The sequence below is a fragment of the Pleurodeles waltl genome, chromosome 9 (genome assembly GCF_031143425.1).
Source record: "Pleurodeles waltl isolate 20211129_DDA chromosome 9, aPleWal1.hap1.20221129, whole genome shotgun sequence".
NCBI classification, from domain to species: domain Eukaryota; kingdom Metazoa; phylum Chordata; class Amphibia; order Caudata; family Salamandridae; genus Pleurodeles; species Pleurodeles waltl.
In genome coordinates this window covers 794,153,298-794,173,570 of record NC_090448.1, presented here as the reverse complement: position 1 = coordinate 794,173,570, position 20,273 = coordinate 794,153,298, and the positions used below count along the sequence as shown (strand labels likewise).

General features: G+C 45.0%; 1 protein-coding gene across 1 annotated transcript in view; it reads right to left on the bottom strand.

The window, feature by feature from the left end:
* Positions 1-20,273, bottom strand: part of EFEMP2 (EGF containing fibulin extracellular matrix protein 2) — a 116,124-nt gene that overhangs the window by 24,892 nt on the left and 70,959 nt on the right. Inside the window, exons 7-9 of the mRNA XM_069208027.1 lie at positions 14,607-14,726; positions 14,127-14,246; positions 11,865-11,991 (exon numbers count right to left, since the gene is read on the bottom strand). Coding sequence (XP_069064128.1) covers positions 11,865-11,991; positions 14,127-14,246; positions 14,607-14,726 — 367 coding nt within the window. The remainder of the gene's footprint in view (positions 1-11,864; positions 11,992-14,126; positions 14,247-14,606; positions 14,727-20,273) is intronic.

Below are 20,273 nucleotides of genomic sequence, written 5' to 3'. Positions count from 1 at the left end.
CTTTTAAGTCAGTGGGATTTTTCAAAATTTTGAAATTACACCAAATGTGGTAGAAAAAACTATCTCTTGATCCAGAAAGCATGCTTTTTGTGATTTGGTTTAAATCCGTTCAGTAGTTTCAGAGATATTAGAGTTTTAAAAATATGTATTTATAGGGCCACGGATTAAGGGAAAAGAAAGGCCCTGATTGGCCTGGTTTTGTGCAAGTAAATTCAGAACCTAACCATAATGCCCCTGTAACCTTTGTTTTTTTTCCCAGTGAATATATATATATAAAGACATGAAGGGTGGGCTTCATAGTGTTTACTAATTAACAGTATATTATTTGATGCTCCAGTAGCCTCTCATTAGATCTAATTCCCTTAAAGGCATATCTTAGTAGAAGTCATGCTGGTTGCATTAGCCCTACTGTATCGGGGATGCCTCTGGGACTAAATATGTACTTTCACTGTCATGTAGTGAATGTATTGAGGGGGCGAACTCCGGACGTGTTAAGTAAATGTGAAAACTCATGGACAACACATTAACTGGAAACTTGGTCCATGCAGTTGAAGAACACAATCCTGATAAGCATAAGTAATTAGATTTTTATGTGTATTTCAATTAACTTTTCTCCAAAATGGAGGAGAGTCCGATTGGAAGCAGTACTGTTGGAGCTTCAAGTTTCTCTAGTGTTTGCTCATTTGTTCAAGCTATTGCCGTTTCAGAGTGCAGTATACATTTCTTTGTACTCACCCAGGTTACCCGATGGAGAACATTACAGGACTCTTAAAAGATTGTCAGCACTTTTAAAGGATTGGTGGTGGCACTGTAAATTATGGAAGAAAACTAACACCTACATCAAGTACTGGCAACTCTGATGCTGGTGGTTCTCTGTTCATCCACAGCACCAGCACACTACGGTACCTGCACTTTGTGCTTCCCAGACCCAAAGCCAGGTATTTTAGAGACACACATGGAGGGACATATTCTTCATGGGCAGTCATGCTTATAATCACCATCTCAGTTCAACAACAGATGCTTCCTTCCTTGCTACTCTGATAACTTTAGAAACCGAGTTCATGCTTTACCCTTTAGTAGTGGTCCTTCTGTGTGAGAAGTTTTTCCCACAGTCTAAATATTCCCTACAGAGAAATTCCTACACCACTCCTACTCTTTATGAGCTTCCTGGCAGTATCATCTTGTTCTTGTTAAGTTCAACTGACAACGGCACTCCTGGCAGTAACATCTTCTACTGAGAACTGCAAGACCATGCTTCTGATGCATACTTATGCCGTTCTCACAGTTCTTCTTTTGATTGATATGTCTAACCACAGATTCCTCACATTTAGAATATTCACAAAGCCCTAGACTGGATCAGAATTGTTTTAGCAGTGCTCCACTGAGTAGGAAGGTGGAGCCATATAGCTCTGCGTTTACTCTATACTGCCCCAGAAATCGCTAGCAGAGCTGCACGTAAACACCATCCCTGCAAGGCAATGTTAGTTCCTCTCCCCCCCCTTTGAAATTGAACCTAGAGCTCTGCTTCCACTTTCGTCGGTCTTTCAACAACTCTCAAAACTAAATCTAATGTGCAAGGAAACAATGTCCCCTCCCAAAACAATAGGCATCAAGCCCTGCCATGACTGCAGAAAACAGATGCTGGTCACGCACCAGCATGAGTTTTTTTTATGGAGTTTGGGCTCAGGCACAACACCAGGCCAAGCAAAGAGTGCCCCCTCATGCATCCAAAAGCGACCCAAGACTATGAAGAGCAGCTGTACAGCAGTGAACACAGGCAAAGGTAACAAACCTTTAGTAGGTCCTGCTATTATTCTAAGTTAAGGGCGCAGATGTGCACCAGAGGTTGGTTCCACAAGAAGTCATCTTCGCGGTTAAAAACTTAAACTTAAAAAGTCTCAGTGAAGTCTCAGTGGAAACACAAGATAGCAAAGTGAGACTCTACTTCATCCCGCCACTCTATAAAAAGAGACGCTGTGTGGATGTCAAGGTGTCATTCAGTCTCGCTCCCGATTTCAGACTGAAGAGACGATTCTGCAGTTGATCCCAATGGACCCTGAGTTTCCTGGGCGATTGGCACTGCCACTGCATGTCGAGGCCTTTAAGGAGACCATGCCACATATCTGTGGCAGTCTTTCAGCTCCCACTGGTGTGCCTTTGGGCCCCAAAAATTTGCAGGGGCCCCCAGTCCGATTGCTATCAGCGGATCTGTGGCCTGCCTCATCTGAACACCTTGGACTTGTGACAAGCTCCTGTGCAGGCTTTCACCTTGCATTAAAGTCCTGTATTGGTCCTTTCTTCATCAAAGCTGGAGCTGATGTCGTCGGTGCAGAATCTAGTCCTAACTCCGATGCCTTGACCGAACTGGTTTCGATTCGATCCCATCTGAGGTCACACTCTGAAGCCACAACAGCACATCTAGTTACTTCCTGGCCTGGATACTACTGATTATCTGGAATGGGCAGCTGACACCAATGTGGTGCTCCTTCACTACGCATGGAAGACATCTACAGGTTTCTCAGGAGATTTGTAGGCCTTCCTTAATGTTATGCCATTTTCAGTTTGCTGTCCTCACCTTCAGTCTATCCAGTGGCCCTCAGATGTTTATGGAAGTGATAGCGATAGTTGTTGCCCATTTTTGGTGGTTGGGATACTAGTTTGGCTGTAATGTAGGTGGGTTTGACACAGTCATACACCAGACTCCAGACAAGGATGAACCTTCTAACTTCACTGGGGTTCGCAATCAACAAGCCATAATTGTACCTGACTCCTTCACATAGGCTCCATTTTATATGAGCTGTGCTGGACATAGTGCAGTTCAGGGTCATCCCTCCATTGGAAGGAGTCAAGAGATTGGGCTGCGATTGCAATATTTCAACCTCACTACTAGATCTTGATGAGAACAGCTCTGAGGCTTCTTGGCCTTTTAGACTCCTGTATCTTCCTCACTGGCTAATACACGTGGCATATGACATTGGAATCCCAAGTTCCACTGGGCCAAACAGTTGGGAAACCAGTTAGATATCATTCAGATTTTGGAGGAGACTGTGCACAGTGCTAAATTTGTGCTTTTTGTTTCTGGTGCGGAGCACCAGTACTTATTTTTGGGGGCCGGCGCTTAGTTTTCTGCATCAGGCATTTACTTCGAGCAAAAGCCACATAAGGGAAAGGCGGAGGAAGAGAAAAACGAAAAAGCGTTCAAAGGGAGAGAGCAGAAGGCTGCATGAGTGAGCTGAAGATGCAGGGAGTGGCTATGAATGGATTAAAGAGGCCTGACAAGGCTTTAGGATTAGGCTGCCTTGCTGTTCTGTGTTGGCACATTTAATTGCAGCAGCCGCGTGTTTCACAGGAGAGCTTTTGGTACCGGCATGTTTTTATTTTCAAATTAAGCACTGACAGTGCATGATCTGCAATGGTGAGTAATCAACTGCAATTCCTCACTCAGAGATGATGACAGTGACAGATGCTTCACTGCTGGGTTGATGTGTCTATAGCAGTCTAATGGAGTTGGGGGCAATTAATCTGGCTTTGAAGACCTTCTTTCCACCAACTCCATATGGTACTGCAATACGCAGGGTGGAGTCCTGGGTCCTGGGACAACAGGGCTTGTACTTTTAGAGTTTGCTGCAGTGTCATGGCATTTTCCTGGTCATGAAGTCCATGGCAAGATCTTTAAATGCCACTGTGGATAAGCTCAGCCACCAATGTCTGCCAGATCACAAATGGCGTCAGCTTCCTGAGGTAGTGCATGGCTGAACCCTGACTAAATCTGTTCACTACCATCGAGAACGTGCAGTGTCAATGATTTTGGTTGTTGGAAATTTTCCACAAAGAGACTCGCTGTCATTTCAATACTGCTCGAATGGAACACATGACTTCTGTATATTTTCCCTTCTCAGCCTCAAGTTCTGCAAAAGATCAGGAATGACCATGCCCAAATCATCCTTGTGACTCTAGAGTGGGTCAGGAGATTGTGGTGAGCACATTTTCTGGTTTTCTGCTTTCACTTAGACTACACTTCAGGAGGATCTTCTGTTGCATGGCAGGGTCCTTCACCTGAACCTGCTCAATCTCTCCCTGCAAATGTGGAGACTGAGCAGCAGCAGTTAACTGCGTTTGATCTCCCACCTGAGGTGGTGCGTGTCCTTATTGCCACCAGGTGTCCTTCCTTGAAGTCCATTTAAACTGGCCACTGGGACATCTTTGTGGGCTGGTGCAGGGTCTGCAAGACGAACCCTTTACAAGCCAAACTGTTAGATGTTCTATAGTTTATTATTTTATTTGTCCCAGCAAGGACTTAGAGCTCATTCCACGAGGGCTAAAGCTGTTATGACTGCGTTGGCACATGGAGTACTTGTCTGCTAAGCTGCGACATGGGTGTTGGTGCACACATTAACAAAGTACTACTGTCCTGACAACCAGATCTGATGGGAAAGTCATTTGGTCCTGCAGGACTTTTTGATCTGAGTCCATTCCACATGCTCTCCACCTCTGCCTCCCCGTTCTGTGAGCTTTTACCATCTAAAAAAGTCACAAATTAGAGATCTACACACCGGGCAGATCATTATCAATGGTCCGTGTCTGAGGTGCTAAAAGTGTCACGCACAAACTGACTTAGCATGCAGGGATGGTGCTTATATGCAGCTCCACTCTGTCATTTCTGGGGCAGTACGAAGTCAGTGCTGAGCCACACAGAGCCACATAGCAATTTGTGGGAGCACTGATTCAGTTTGGCATGTGAGGAATATTCTAAAGGTGAGGAATATGCAGTTAGAGTATCCACAGGGTTGTGACCTTACAGGATGGCCGACACACATGGAAACCTCGATGTAATAATCCTGTAGCATCCTGTTTAAAAAAATGCTTATAACCATACTGAATTACTGCCTTGCGGCACCCCACACACTCAGGAGCTGTGATCTGTGTGGCCAAGGTAAATGCTAATGCAGAAAACCTAAGGTACAGCGGATGATGATGGCCCAGGTCTGACTATCATCTTAGGATGGTGGGTCGCATCGCTGGAGCAGTCGAGAGCTGCACACCGAGTACTGGGTTCTCCTCAAGGTGCATGCTGCCACTGGGGATTAACTAGACAGTTGTGTGGGCTGCATGGATGCCAAGGGGGTACTCTGTCCCCGACACCTTGTGAAGAGCCCTGGCAGCCAGAAGGGCCTAACACGATTGCACTGAAGGTGAAAACATGGAGGCCTGGTAATCGGTGAGGATCCCGAGCAATATAAATTATCCCCATGCGCAATCCTGGCAGAATCAGATGAAAGCCATTGACCGGGAGGTGCCCTGGGGGTCTGAGTGGCCCGGATCTGCATGCCAACTCTAGGACAATGTGGTCTTCGATGTAGGATCCCTGCAGAACTTGAGGGTGCCAAAGAAGATGTTGGTTACCAGTGCTCCAAAGATTGTTGCTGGGCAGATAAATAAAGAGAGTCTGAACAGGAGATGACCGTAGAACCCCAGTGTGACCAGCTGCGAAGGACGGGGGTAACCCCCACTGACAGCTGAAGGTGCACGGGGACAACCATGTGGTTTAATTAGAATCAGTCTGAAGGCCTTTCGCAGTCACCTGAGCAATGGCCCAAAAAGGAAAGTGCATAGCGTACGTGCATGAGGTATATGTACAATTAGGAAAACAGCTGACTTAGAGAAAACACAAGTGCAATTGGACAACCACACAGATTAAAAACCTGTCAAATGTCAGTGTTGGGTACGTTAAGAGGCAAAATGATGATACTTGGTCCAGATTGGAAAAATATGCGCACACACATTACAGACAGAAATGATTCCAAGAAGCAGAGAAATCTTGAAGAATGCTGTCTTCGGAGGCCCTGGCATTGTGGATGGAGATCAGCTACATGCTGCCTGCAAAGATTACCTGGAAAAGGGTCTGCCCAGTCAAAAGTAGTCCCAGACAACATCATTGAAAGTTATCTCCAGGTCACTGACTTTCCTAAGCTAAGTCCTGAACAATAACAGACTCAAGTCAGACCATTTGAGCTGCAAAAGCCATTGATAGAGATGGTACGGAAAGAACTCTGTGAAATTATGGATCCCCTGTTATCTCTGCACAAAGAAGCCTAAGTTTAAAGTGTTCCTCCCCTGGGCAGATTAGGACGCTCAAACACCGCCCTTCTGCAGAACAATAGATGCAGTGCACCAGGGACGGTACCGATATTTGGGGATCCAAGGGACATGTTGTCCAGCAGTAGAATATGATTGTAAAGTATGCAGGGTGATAAAGGGTATATCCCTCTCTGTTTACTTCTGGAATACGTTGCTGTAGGAAACTGGCTATCTATGGATTGTACCAATGTAGGGGTACACTATGCAGATAGTACAGGTGACCCTTATTGGCTGACAGAGGTTAAAATAATAACCCTAAATGCTCTCTTTTATGGTAGTGTGGACAAGCAGTTTAGGCTTATAAGAGGGTAGTGCTAAACATTTGTTGAACACAGTCAATAAATGAGACACACACTCAAGAAAAAAAAACCTCAAGTCCAACTGTAGAAAAAATATATAACTTGTATATTATTTTTTCAACACCAGAAAATCTTCAAAGAAAGTTAAATACTGTGCAGTGTTATTGTTCACAGTGGGATAAGTAAATACAGCAATGCGCTTTTACGCAGTAATTACTTTTTAATGAGTAAAGTACATTTACTGCGTATGGGTATTTGCAGGAGGATCTCAGGGGTCCACTTTAGGTCATAGGGTGCTAGGGTGGGCAAGGCCATGAGAGGCACTAGCTGTTCAGTTTTACCTGCCCGGGGATGTCCAAGTGCAGAGGTGCTGGCTGGGTCGGGTGCCTAGCTCTCTGCACGCTTGGCAACGAGGGGTGCTAGCTAGAAGCAGGCCTCAGGAGAGTTTGGGACAGGTCTGGGAGCTCCCAATGGGAGGCTCAGTTTGTGAGGGTCCTAGGAGCAAGCACAGTCAATATTTGAAGACCTGGGCCAGGGAGCTCAGGTGCAAAAGGTTTTGGTCGGCTGGTGCTGTGCATCAAAGGTGTTCACAGGGCTTGACTAGACCTCATCGGTTCCATCGTCCCTTGGGTGCAGGTCATCTATGTGCTGTGGTGGTGTCAGATTCAGATACCAACAAGCCTTGGTTGCGGCAAATGCTCCAGTGCCCCGGTATTTGTGCTGTGAGGTTCCTGAAGGGGGCAGCATCTCGGGGCTTGGTAGAAGTGCCAGGGCTGAACTATTAGTCACACAACAACCTCCTCCTGGTGGGTTCCTCTCTCAGTGGGCCCGATAGCCAGCAAAACGTAGGACTGGGCATGCCTGCAGATGTAGGGTAGTGAATCCTTCACTCCAAGGGAGATGCTGGCTGGTTGGCGACGTGCTGGCAGCCCTACAAGACTTTTGAGGATGCGCAGCTGCAGGAATAGTCTGGTCAGGGCAATTGTCGGGACAGTAGCAGGTTGGCAGGGTTTGCCGCCAAAAGTTCAGGTTGGTCCTCAGTTCCTGCAGTGGGCAGCTCTTCTTTGTTCTCCTTCTTCTTCAGTCAGATGAATCTGTCTTTTTAGTGTCAAGGAGCCATATAAATACTCAATTAAGGGGTGTTTAGTGGAGTTTATGGTAGTAGCAATGGGCTACTTACCCCTAGGGTGACTATACCCCTATTTAACCCCTTCCTGTGGGGAGTGCACATAAGTCTGTCCCAGAATTCATAGTTCTACCAAAATCAAGATAGTAGAACCCTCCTCTCGTTGAGCACATCAGACTTGCCCACCTTAGGGGTGTGACTAATCTGGTAGTGCACTATGCCTACATGCAGAGCTAATTTCCCACCAGTCCTGGTGCCAAAAGGGCCTCAGGGCAGGGGGTGGCAATTCCCAGTCTAGAGGAAGCCTGGGTCACATATCAAAGGTGGTGGGGACTTTGAAGACCCTGTCCTTGGTATCCAGATTCACTAGCCATACTGTTGGAGGAGGTGATAGCAACAAGTTTGCCATGCTGTGTTTTCTCTCATGGCTTGCACCATGACACGCAGTCTGCAATGGCAGGCTGTCTGCAATATTTAGGGGCATCCCCTAGGGTGGCACAATAAATGCTGCAGCCCTTCGGGACCCTTTGTAGTAACCAGGCCCTAGATACCAGGGGTACCATTTACTAGAGACTTTCGGAGGTACAAGAGTGTGTGCCAATTGTACACCATTTGGATCTTTTACCTTGTTTTAAGGAAAGATCACTGGCACTGGGGACCTGATTAGCAGGAAGTCAATGCACCTCCAGCAAACAACCTCAGTACCCAAGTGTAGGAAGCTGGCTCTATATACACTATATTAAAATGAGATATAGTGCGCACAGAGTCCAGCGGTTCACCAGAGGCATAACAGAGGCTAAAGTAGATAATACTAATGCTCTCTATTGTGGTAGTGTGGTCGAGCAGTTAGGCTTATCAAAGGGTAGTGCAAAGCATTTTTTGTACACACACAGACAATAAATGAAGCACACACTCAATGACTAACTCCAGGCCAATGGTTTTTATATAGCAAAAATATATTTTGTTACTTTATTTCTAGAACCACAAGCTTCAGTTTGCAGGACAGTAAATTTGTAAGTAAGTATCCGACATATGTATCAATACCACTTTGTTTCAATTCTGCAAGTTATACGTTTTTTGAATAATTAGCAATAATCTGTTTTAAAAGTTGGCAGTGCAATTTTCAGAAACAGTTCTAAGGGGAAGAAAGGTTAACACAGTTCTGAGGTAAGTACAGGATTTACAGTTCCAGTCTCCGGTGGTTAGGATGTCCACAAGGTTGGGGTTCAAGTTAACCCCAAACACCCACCACCAGCAACACGGGGCCGGCAGAGGAATCAGCCCTGCTTGCAGGTAAGTCCCCCGGTCTTCTGAGGGCAGACCTGGGGGGTTTAGAGGAGCACCGGGGGGGGGGGAGGGCCACAGGCCAGCACCAAACGCACACTCTTAGCGGCACAGAGGCGACTGGATGCAGGGTGCAAACACAGCATCGGGCTCCTAATGCTTTTCGAATTGGGGGACCCCACAGGTCACAAAGATGCTGCAGGCTAGGTCTAGGGGGTAGGTTCCGGAAAACCACAGGTGGTTGGATTCCCCAAGGTCAGGGGGCTGCTGGTGCAGGGGTACCTTTGGGTGTCAGGTATCTTTGTCCGGTTCCCTCGCACTCAGAGGAGTCCTCTGCATGATTTAGGCTGCAGGTATTGTCATGTTAGACATGAGGGGTCAACCCAGGGTGGACACTAGGTCAGAATCACCTGGGGATCAGATCTAGTCATTTGGGCCACATGGGCCGTGGAAGTCGGGTGCAGAGTGGGCAGGACTCGCAGTTCCGCAGTGGTTCTGGAGTCTTTTGCTGGTTTTACTTTCTGGACAAGGGCCGCTGTCCACAGGAGATCTTGGTCCTCCGGGGTGCAGGCAGTCCTCTAGAGGCTTTTAAGATTTTGCTGGTCCTGCAGGATGCATCACTTTTTTGTAGCAGGGCTTCAGGTCTGGAGACAGGCCTGTAGGGCTGGGGCCAAGTCAGTTGGTGTCTTCAGTCTTCTCTGCTGGGGGTCAGCTTAGCAGTCCTTCTTCTTTCTTCTTCCTGAGGTCGACAGGAATCTGGTGAGCTGGGTTCAGGGAGGACCTTAAAACCTGGATTTAGGGGGCTTTACAGGGGTCAGGGGGCAGTAGCCAATGGCTACTGTCCCTGAGGGTGACTACACCCTTCTGGTGTCCACTCCCTCTGGGGAGGGGGACACAGTCCTAACCTTATTGGTCCCTGCCCTCCAAACCAAGATGGAGGAATCTGCAGGGAGGGGGTCACGTCAGCTCTGGACACCTCATGGGTGGTCCCAGTTGAAGTGATCAGTCCTCCTTGTTTTTCCTAAGTTTTTGGTTGAACTTGCCATCAACAGTGGGGCTTTGTTGGGCCGGGCATCTCCACTAGCTGGAGTGCCCTGGGGCACTGTAAAAAGAGGCCTGACTCTTTAAAGGCTCACCGCCAAGTTTTACAGTTCCTGCAGGGGGTGGGAGGTGTGAAGCACCTCCACCCAGTGCAGGCTTTGTTTCTGGCCTCAGAGAGCACAAAAGTTCTCATCCCAAGGGGTCAGAAACCTGTCTCTTAGTGGCAGACTGGCACCGACTGGTCAGTCCTGCACTAAAGGATTGGATAAAATACACGTGTCATCTCTAAGATGCACTGTGTGTGCATTTTCCATTAAATCCAACACTGGCATCAGTATGGCTTTATTGTGCTGAGAAGTTTGATATCAAACTTCCCAGACGCCAGTGTAGTCATCATGGAGCTCTGGAGTTCGTGATGACAAACTCCCAGCCCATTTACCTAATATGGCCACACTGCATTTACAGTGTCTAAGAATAGACTTAGATACTAAAGGGACATATTGCTCATGCAGCTATACCCTCACCTGTGGTATAGTGCACCGTGCCTTAGAGCTGTATGGCCTGCTAGCGGGGTGACTTGCATAAGCCACAGGTATTGGTTGGTTGGTTGGTGGGCATGGCACCCTGAAGGGGGTGCCATGTCGACTTTACCTCTTTCTCCCCACCAACCCACACAAGCTGCATTAGCCTTGTGCATGTGTTTGATGAGGGGTCTCTTAGGGTGGCACAATATATGCTCCAACCCTTAGGGACCCTACATGGTCACAGGGCCCTTGGTACCACAGGTACCTTTTACACAGGACTTAGCTGTGTGCCAGGGGTGTGCCAATTGTGGAACAATGGTACAATTTCAGAGAAAGAACACAGGTGCTGGGGCCTGGTTAGCAGGATCCCAGCGCACACTCAGTTAAGTTGACATCAGATGTCAGGCAAAAAGTGGAGGGCTACTGCAAACAAGGGTCCAGTTTCCTACACTCAGTGAGCAAAACGTGGGACTGACCATGTCCAAAAGGGGCACTACAGTTGCCATTTTCTATAATGGGATGGACCTCCCTAGCTAAGATGGTGCTGTCTGAGAGTGTTGCAGAATTTAATGTGTTTGAGCCCTACTTCCTCATGTGCCCATCTAGTCAGGTTGTAGGGTGAGAAAGTGAAGCCAGGTAAAACTAGAAATGCTGACACTTCCAAGGTAAGAGGGTGGTCTGGGACTGGCAGATACGTTACTACACTATAACACAGCTTCAGCATGCAGTATACTAATCTGAAGACCCAAATTGATATTACTGTAAGCTTGGGAGTGTATTACTTGGAAAGGTAAATGTCCTTGCCGCTTATGGTTTCACAGATACAGTAGGGGTGGTCATTGACATGAGTTTGGGTTAATATATTTGAGTAATTTAAATATTCTGAAAGGTCTATATAGAATTGAGAGGTAAACACAGTTTTTCAATTCCACAGGTGACTTTTGTGGTGCTGTGGAGAAGAGTATTTATGTTTTTAATTGGGCGTCGGGTGAATTCATGTTTTTTTTTTTTTTAATGTATTCTTTTATTGGTACTTGTATATTGCATCCCTGATGAAGCTCCTGTGAGAGTGAAAAATAATAGCTGATTTCTCTTTGGAACAAGTTGAATAAAGAAAATGTTTGTCTTTTACTATAAAACCTAGAGACTTTCTTCGTTGGACCATATGTATTAAGAGGACTGCTGTGTGAATTTAGCTATGGTTATTATTGCTTCTCTATTGTTGTTAATGTTCTAAATGTTGGATTGATGAAATGTCAACCCTTAGAGGCTGGCAATTATTTGGACAGTGCAGAGGAGATTTATCTGTGGTGTGATATTTTCAGTCCTTAGCTGTTCAATAGTGTAGTAAGTATGGCACCTAGTTGACGCGTCTACTTTTGGGATGATGCATCACAATCCAATATGCTGATACATAACTTAGCCTGTACCGCCAATTCCCATAGGACTTACTTGTCTGAAACCTGCATGTACGGCTCCTGGCACCGGTTCTTGTCCACGCAGCTGTAACCACCATGGAAGTTGACACAGTTCTGCCCATCAGTGCACTGATGGGTGCCAGATTCACACTCGTCGAGATCTGATTGAGAAAGTGGGTTGGTATGGTGATGGTTGCAAACAAGATACATTATTTATTTCAAATACATTACTTGTAGTACAATACCGAAGATGGCTAAATTGAGGAAGAAGAAGCTAGATGGGGGAATTGCACATCCAGATTTTCAGCTTTCTTACTTGGAATTTCAACTGAAAAATATTAGACCACTATTCTCTAAAGAATACGTTTCTTCCCTGTTACGGGCGCTAACAGGCAGCTTCCGGGAGCAGGGCACATATTTTCTCTATAAATTCGGCCATCCTAGGTATTGTGAAAAAGTAAGATTAAAAGTTCTTAATAATGCTTGTAGGATATAGTTTGCAGTGAGAATGACATTGGGAGTCCCATATTACAGTGAATTGGCTCCAATTTGGTATTCGCCCGGTACACCGATATGTCTACAAGATGCACTAGCTATTCCAGTGATAGAGGGAGGAATTGTACGATGGGCACAAATAGTTAGCAGGGGCTCTGCGATTCCATGGGAGACCCTATCTAATGTAACAAATGCTAAGCTATCCAGGTTTAAATATGTACAAATTAAATGCTAGGTTCAAGGAGAGCCTGAGTCCGGGCTTATCACGGATTGGGAAAGTGAAATTATAGGTACCCAGATATTAAAGAAAGAAGTTTCAAGATGGTACTGGGTATTAACACAAGCAGAAGATGCCTCTCTTCCATTACCTGTAGAGGGGTGGAAATCTGATTTCCCAGCACTTGAGCTCCCTCATCTTTGGCAGGCATCTATGAATACACTTTGGCCCTTGGTTTAATCTGCTCCCTTGAGGAGGAATCACTTGTTCTCTTTGTACAGGGCCTATTGGACTCCCGGAAGGTTAGCTAGAATAGGATTTCAAAGGAAGAGCAACTGCCCAAAGTGCGATCTAAAGGGTGCAGATGATATACACTTTTTGTGGCGGTGTCCGGGAATTCAAACCTTCTGGGAAAAAGTGGGTAAGATGATTTTATCCATCATAAATAGACAAATAGAAATAAGCCTACCAATGATTGTATTTGGACTGTATGGTGGTGTCGGGAGGAACGTACACGATAAACTGACGAAACCTTTGGCGCACCTTTTTTTTTTACTTGGTCTTGATAGCACGGTGGGAAATATGTATTAAGTGGATTTCGAGTTTTCCCCCCACTCATACAGATTGGCTATTGTCGGTGAAGAGAATCTCTGATGTAGACTGTAGTAATGGCTTGGTTAAGTGTCAGAGAATGAGGGAACCTTTTCCGACCTTCTACAGAGCTAACGTTTCCCGTTTGTAGTTCGGGGAGAGATGTTCTGAATAAACCTTTTGGCATCTGAAAATGGTAAGAGTCCAATGAATAATTATTAAGACGCAACAGAGAGGAGGAGGGGGTGTGGATCCGTTCTTACTCCCTCCCCCTCATATCTCCTCTCCTCCTTTGGTGTCAACTCTTGGGTTAGGGATCTGACCAGAGTCGGGACACATTAGGGCTCTTCCTCCTGTCTTTTGTTATAAATAAGGACTCTTAAAAAAAAAAAATTGAAGATGGCTACATCCCGGCCTTTTAAAAAAATCTGTGTGTTTTCATTTAGGTGTGGCACGAGGCTGGGGAAATCTTCAGTGCTCAAAGCAAAGCAAAGAGTATGGAAGCCATTGAGCATGTGCTGCCCCTCCCATGTGCTACCTGTGCTAAGGCCTAAGCCAATAAGTTCTTTGCAATCAAGAATAGTTGTTTTGCTGAAGCATATAACTCTTAAGATTTCTATTTGTCTTTGAAACAATTACTCTATTAAGGTCAAGAGACAGAAAACTCTATCTAACCTGAGATTTAATTCTTGACATGTGGGGTGGCATATTAACCTTCGGCTTCTCAGTAAATAGTTCTCACTCCCAACAAAAATATGCTTGCTGAAGTTTGTAATATACATGATGCAGAATGCCATTCAAGATAAGCCATTCAGGTAGACTCCCAGGGAGTGATAGTACATATGTCCCTAAATGCATTCTCCTTTCTCCATTTCAGAGCTGACTGCTGGCTCAATCACATACTGCTTTGAAAACAGTTTCATATCTGTTGCATTGAGGCTGACAACAAATGAACAATAAGATAACACTGGTTAAATTAAAAGAACACTGTACCTTGGCAAAGTCTTGTACCCAAGAGCTGGTATCCCTGAGGGCAAACACAGGAGAACCGTCCTGGCTCATTTACGCACTGAAACTGGCACAAGTAGCTGGAGTAGCTGCACTCGTCAATATCTGTTAGTAGATGTGAGGAGAAAAGACATGCAAAATTGGTTAATGTGTGTAGAGCGCGATGCCTTCGATTTATACTTAAACAACTCCTCTCCATTATTAATCTCAAAATAAAACAATATAATAACATGCTTTTGTAACACTTTTCCTCTTAATACATCTTTCTGCAATTTCAGCAACCTTGGAAGTAAATCATGTTAAAAGAGCAACTGTTCAAGTGCTAGGCAAGACCCAACTATGCATGAGTATCTTTATTTCTGAACTGGTAAGCTGAGGTTGCTTTCAATGCCCAAGGCTATTACATCTGACATGGGACACATCATTTACTTCAGGATAAAAGCACGATTGATGAAGCTTACTCACCATTGCAGGTGTAGCCATCTCTGTCCAGTTCAAAGCCCTGGTTACACCGGCAAATGAAAGTGCCATATGTGTTGTAGCAACGCTGCTGGCAAGGGGCACCCATGTCACATTCATTCACATCTGTAAACAAGAGAAAGAATAACAGTGGAGAAGCTTCAGTACTTAAGGAGACTTCCCAGCATTGATTTATTATTTAGCAAACCCATGTGTCCATTTCTTAACTCCTTCACTCTCCAGACACTCTCCTGTGGACCATCATATATCCTACTTCATCTCAAAGTGCAAATGTACAGCTGCATCTTTTTTCGAAGAAACAGACATTTTTAGATCTGATTAAGAGAATATCCTGAAATACTCTGCTATCCTATGCACTACACACAAGTTCAGAGATTTACCATCGGAAGTTCCCAAGCTAGATAATGCCACACACAAAATTCATTTAAACTGCTGTTGAGGTCATATCCTACGCAATAGTATACACACACGAAAGAAGGCTGTAATTGCGTGAGGGGTTCAGGTGCCCCTTGATTTGACATTTATTTTCTTATGGGCACTCTGAAAGATATCCATTGGTCAAGTCCTATCCACCCCCAAGTCCACTTGCAGTATTTTCATGTATTCACTGTATTTAACAAGGTTCCAAGTACATGGTGTCAGAACAAAGCCTTGTAGAAAGTACTGCAGTGATTAGTTCATACAAACTAAGTTATGTTTGCAAATCATCTCACCCATTAAAAACCTTGTGCAAGCAGGAGAAGTCTGGTCAGATCAGGTACTGCAACTTGGGTCCATGTATGAAACACCTGTCTATAAAAGGGTAATACAGTTGCATCTTGAAGAGAACCCCTTTCTGGCATTTTATTACATTTGAAAAACTTTAGGTTTTATACCAATTGACTGAGGAAAGAAAATTCACTGGTGGATCATAGCTCTTAAAAGAATGTCCTATCCTTTTTGTATGTGATTTGTACCTGAGATGTAAAGTATATGAAATATTTATTTTCTTCTGTAGTATTCCCTGTGCTCAAAGTAAAACCAGCTGTTTCATCATCATAAGATAGAAACACGCAAATACCAGAAAGCAAACTCTATTTTCCAAATTCCATGATAGGAAGAAGAAAAAGTATCATCTCACAGTTATCATTTACAAAATTTACTATGGTAAAGACCAGAAGTGAAATATGGAGTGGTTTGCTAAAAATAATACAAACATTCTATTAATCAATGATCCCATTCACCTGAAAGATCATATGATCACAGAAACATTCATGGTATAGTCAGCCATGTTCTTGTAGGTAAAGTATAATAAACACAGTGTTTGATATCATGAAAGTTAAGGCACAAAAGTGCCTTTCTTGAAAGGGATGGTTCAAAATGAAACCATGAAGATTAAACACTGGATATGTGTTATGAGGCCTATATAGAAGTTCCTGTGGGGAAGAGGGATACATATTTTTAAATCAACTTTGGAATTCGTGAAATAACAGATAACACAGGGTTCTACCTCCAGTGATAGTAGAGGTAAACAGTATTGACTTTCAAAGGACACTGAAAAATGGGATTCTACTTGAACAACTAATTCTTCAACTTTAGCCTTACAGCATGTGTACGTTTTTTTCCTTCCTAAGCATTGAAATCTGATTGCCATTGTTTACATTTCCTATGTGGCAGTATTGTGTGTGTTTCGTATTTCTACTTTTGAATAACATAGTTATGGTCGTGGGTGAATTTATTGTGCCGCAAGATGATGCAATCAGTTATTCTAGGGAATTACAAGCTGTTGGGTATTCCGAACCCCAAATTTAATATAATAGCTTTATCAGTGTTTTCAATTAAAGATAACATAGTTGAGCCATTGGATCCCTAACAAAGTTGCAATGTAGAATTAATCAGGATGTTAAGCAACATGCTGCCTCCATCCAGATTGGAGAGGACCAAAGATTGTAATGTTGATCTGAAGGTGGCTTAGGAAGGAAGATTTTCAATATTTTCAGAAGAGACAGTTGGTACCATGATGTCCTGTTTTTTTTAAAGTAATGTATTGCTTGCAGAAGAGGTCTGTATCAAATGTTATGTTATTTGTATTACTTTTCTTTAGCTAGGGGTGTAGCCATTGAGATTTAAGTTGGCTACCCGGGTGGGAATCAGATGCTGTTCAAGAGGTCAGTGCGTTCCTTATGAAGGACAGTAAAAAATAATTCTGTAAAGGTGCAGTAGGTCTCTTTTCATTTGACTGTGATGTGTAAGTGTTGTGTAGAAGTTGGAGAAGAAAACTGCATAGTGGTCTGTCCAATTTAGGAAAACAGAGCTTTGCAGTTGATTGAGAGTAAAGTTATCATATTAAGGATGAGAGTGTAGCATTTAGATTGAGCCGATGTAATGATGTGCTGTCTAATGTCCAGAATCTTGAGTAATGCATAAGTATGTTATTTCATTATTTTGGTGGTTTAGTTGCAGAGGAGGTCTTTGTCTGTTGAGGAACAAGGGGTGGGGTTGCTGAAATTCAAAATAATTTAGTTTTTTTCTCCTCAGTCCTAAGGGGGTGTAACTTTAAGCCTCTGCCTTCCTTATTTCATGCAAGTGTTTAGCAGTACCTGTGAGTGTCCATATGTTGTGTTGACTTATTCCAAGGCTGGGCAGCAGTATATCTTCTACACATGACACGTTTATGAATGACTGTAGTGACTATTTCGAATTGCAGTTTGTCAATAGTAGTTGGCTTTCTCTTTTGGGATGGATTTTTGTAGTAGCCTATTTCTCGTTAAACCCTTCCTTAAACTTCCCTAACCCTCTTCTGTTCTGTAGTATGTATTCTCCTTTTTCCAGCCACTTCCCACTTGTCCCCCAATATTTACTACTAAAATGTAGGCGTAGAGATGCAAAGATCTCTGCCACAGTAGAAAGCTCTACTTAGAAAAAATAACAGAGGCAGAAGCTGAGATTTCCACCCGTAGTTATTGAATAGCATTTTGTGGTATTACTCTAGTACTACGTCACATACCACAAAATGCATTTTGTGAATAGGCCCGTGTGTTGGATGCTGTAGCTTGCAGGGATGAGGACACCAATTGACTGTTGTCCTCAGTGATCAGGGAAGACATATGGCCTTCAAATGACAGTTGTAAAGTTTTTTTAGTACTGTTCACACCAGGATTTTTTTGGGGGCAGGAGGCTATATGTAGTGGGCTGTAAATGCAACAAAAGCACTGCAAGGAATGTGGCTTCATGTTGGAAGAGTGTTTAATGAAGTGATAATGAGGGAGATAAAGGCACTATTCCTGATGACAGGAGAACAAGGTGAAAGAGTGTAGTTCCAATAGTTTTATGGGATCACAATGGCACCTTTTATCTGATGGAGAATTCTAACCGACAAATTCTTCACCTTATAAAAAAAAAACCTGGGGCACCAGACTAGATCCAAAGGATTTTCTCAACAACTCCCTGGTGCATCGGTAGGTGGCACGTGGAGCTCCGTGTCCGATCAGTCCCACTCCAGAAGAGACATTGAGCCCCTACATAGCCACCACTTCTGTCCAGTGAAGTCAGTTCCTTTCTTTCTGCATCTGCCAATGTGGATCCGGTGCTCAATCCCTCCATTTATGTCAGACCTGACTGCCTAATATTTTTGAAAATGTTCAAAGTATTTCCACAGTGCAAGGGACAAGTCGACCCCTAAAATAACAGGGATCTGATAGAGACTTCTTGCTACAGATTCCTTACCTTTGAATTCCCTGGCGTCAGCTTCGAATCTGGTATTCTTTGCTGAGCAATACCCTGCACCCGCCGTAAGGTGGCGTCGTTCATATCTGCATGCGTCGTTCGGTTCCGCGTGGCATCATCAGCGTCGTTGGAGCAGTCTGTGACATCACGGTCCTCTGTAAAGGCACCACCCGAGCGTGCATACGTCAGTTCTCTTCCTTCCGCGCAGCTTAAGCGCAGGTCTGGGATCGAGCTACCCTCTGCCTTTCTTTGCAGGTCTTTTTCGACATTTTTGTTGACGTTTTTTTTGTCTGTGCGAGATGTCCTCGAGGAAGACGGGGTTCAAGCCATGTGGTGCATACCATCGCGCCATGTCGGTGACAGACCCCCACCAGTTACGTCTCTGGTGCATCGACAGAGACCATGACTCGAAATCGTGTTCCGACTGCCGGCCATGGCCCTGAAAGCTTTGAGAGAGCGGTCTCTGAAGCTCATGGTGGCCCAGCAGTCGATGTTGGTTGGTGCGACACCTAGGAGGTCACGATCCTGCTCGAGGAAGAGGCCGCAGGGCAGCTCCAGGAGCCCCAAGTCCTCTTCTTCGCACTCGAGGTCCTTGGGGCACTTGGGGAAGAGGCACAAAAAGAAAAAGTCCAAGAGGACTTTGACTTTGCAATGCCCTTTGGCTGACGAGGCGACCCTGGAACATTGCCGATCCATGCATGGTTCTGCAGAACCGATGCCAGGGCTGACTTTGCATCTCCCCACCATCCGGGAACCAACTTGCTGGGCAGGGCGATTTCATCTATAGTGGCCTTTCAACACCACACCTGGCTTCAGACTTCTGGCTTTTCGGAGGATGTCCTGACAAAACTTATGGAAATGTCCTTTGATGGCTCACGCCTTTTTGGAGAAAAGGCAGACTCAACACTTGAGCGCAAAGACTCTTGGGCTATGGCCAGATCCTTGGGCCTCTCGGCACCAGCTCGTCAGCAGTCTGCCTTTTGCCCCTTTCGAGGCTTCAGAAGAGGTGGGGTACCACGCCACCCTCAAATCAGCCCTCGTCTTCCATCATCTCAGCATCCAGTGTGAGGACGAGATTGTGGTACCTTTAGACCCAGAGGGTCTAGCCAGAGGTCGGCCATCACCCAGCCCCCCTCCTCCACAGCACCCAAGTCCTCCTAGTGTGGTTCTGCAAGACCACATGTGTCCAGCTGGAGGGAGGATTCAATTTCATCTCCCTCACTGGCGGTCCATAACATCGGAAAAATGGGTCTTCCATATCATACAGAAAGGCTTATCCCTCCCCTCCCAGTCTTTCCCTCCCTCTATGCCACCATTAAAAGATCGGCTGATGGAAGATCACTTAATTTTGCTCTGCAAGGAAGTTATGACTCTCTTGGCCAAGGGAGCTATAGAAAGGGTCCCGATGTCAGAAGTAGGCAGTGGTTGTTATTCCCACTACTTTCTGATTCCCAAAAAGAACAAGGGTCTTTGTCCCATTCTGGATTTGCGGGACATAAATCTCTTCCTCAAAAAGGAAAAATTTAAGATGTTCACTCTTGCTCCGGTCTTGTCTGGATGGTAGCGTTGGACTTGCATGATGCGTATATTCACATCCCCATCCTGTCCGCCCCAGGAGCTACTTGCGGTTCAAGATGTTCCACAAGTACTTTCAGAGTTCCGTGCTGCCCTTCGGTCTCACCAGTGCTCCTCAGGTGTTTACCAAGGTGATGGTGGTGGTAGCAGCTCATCTGCGCAGGTTGGGGGTTTCAGTCTATCCCTACCTCGACGACTGGCTGTTGAAGGCTCCTACGCCCCAGGCTCTCATCACCCACCTTCAGACTACCTCGCACCTCCTGCATTCACTCGGGATCACTATGAAACGTGCTAAAGTCACACCTAAATCCCTCTCAGAAGCTCCCTTTCATCAAAGCCATTCTGGACACATTACTGTTTCGGGGATATCCT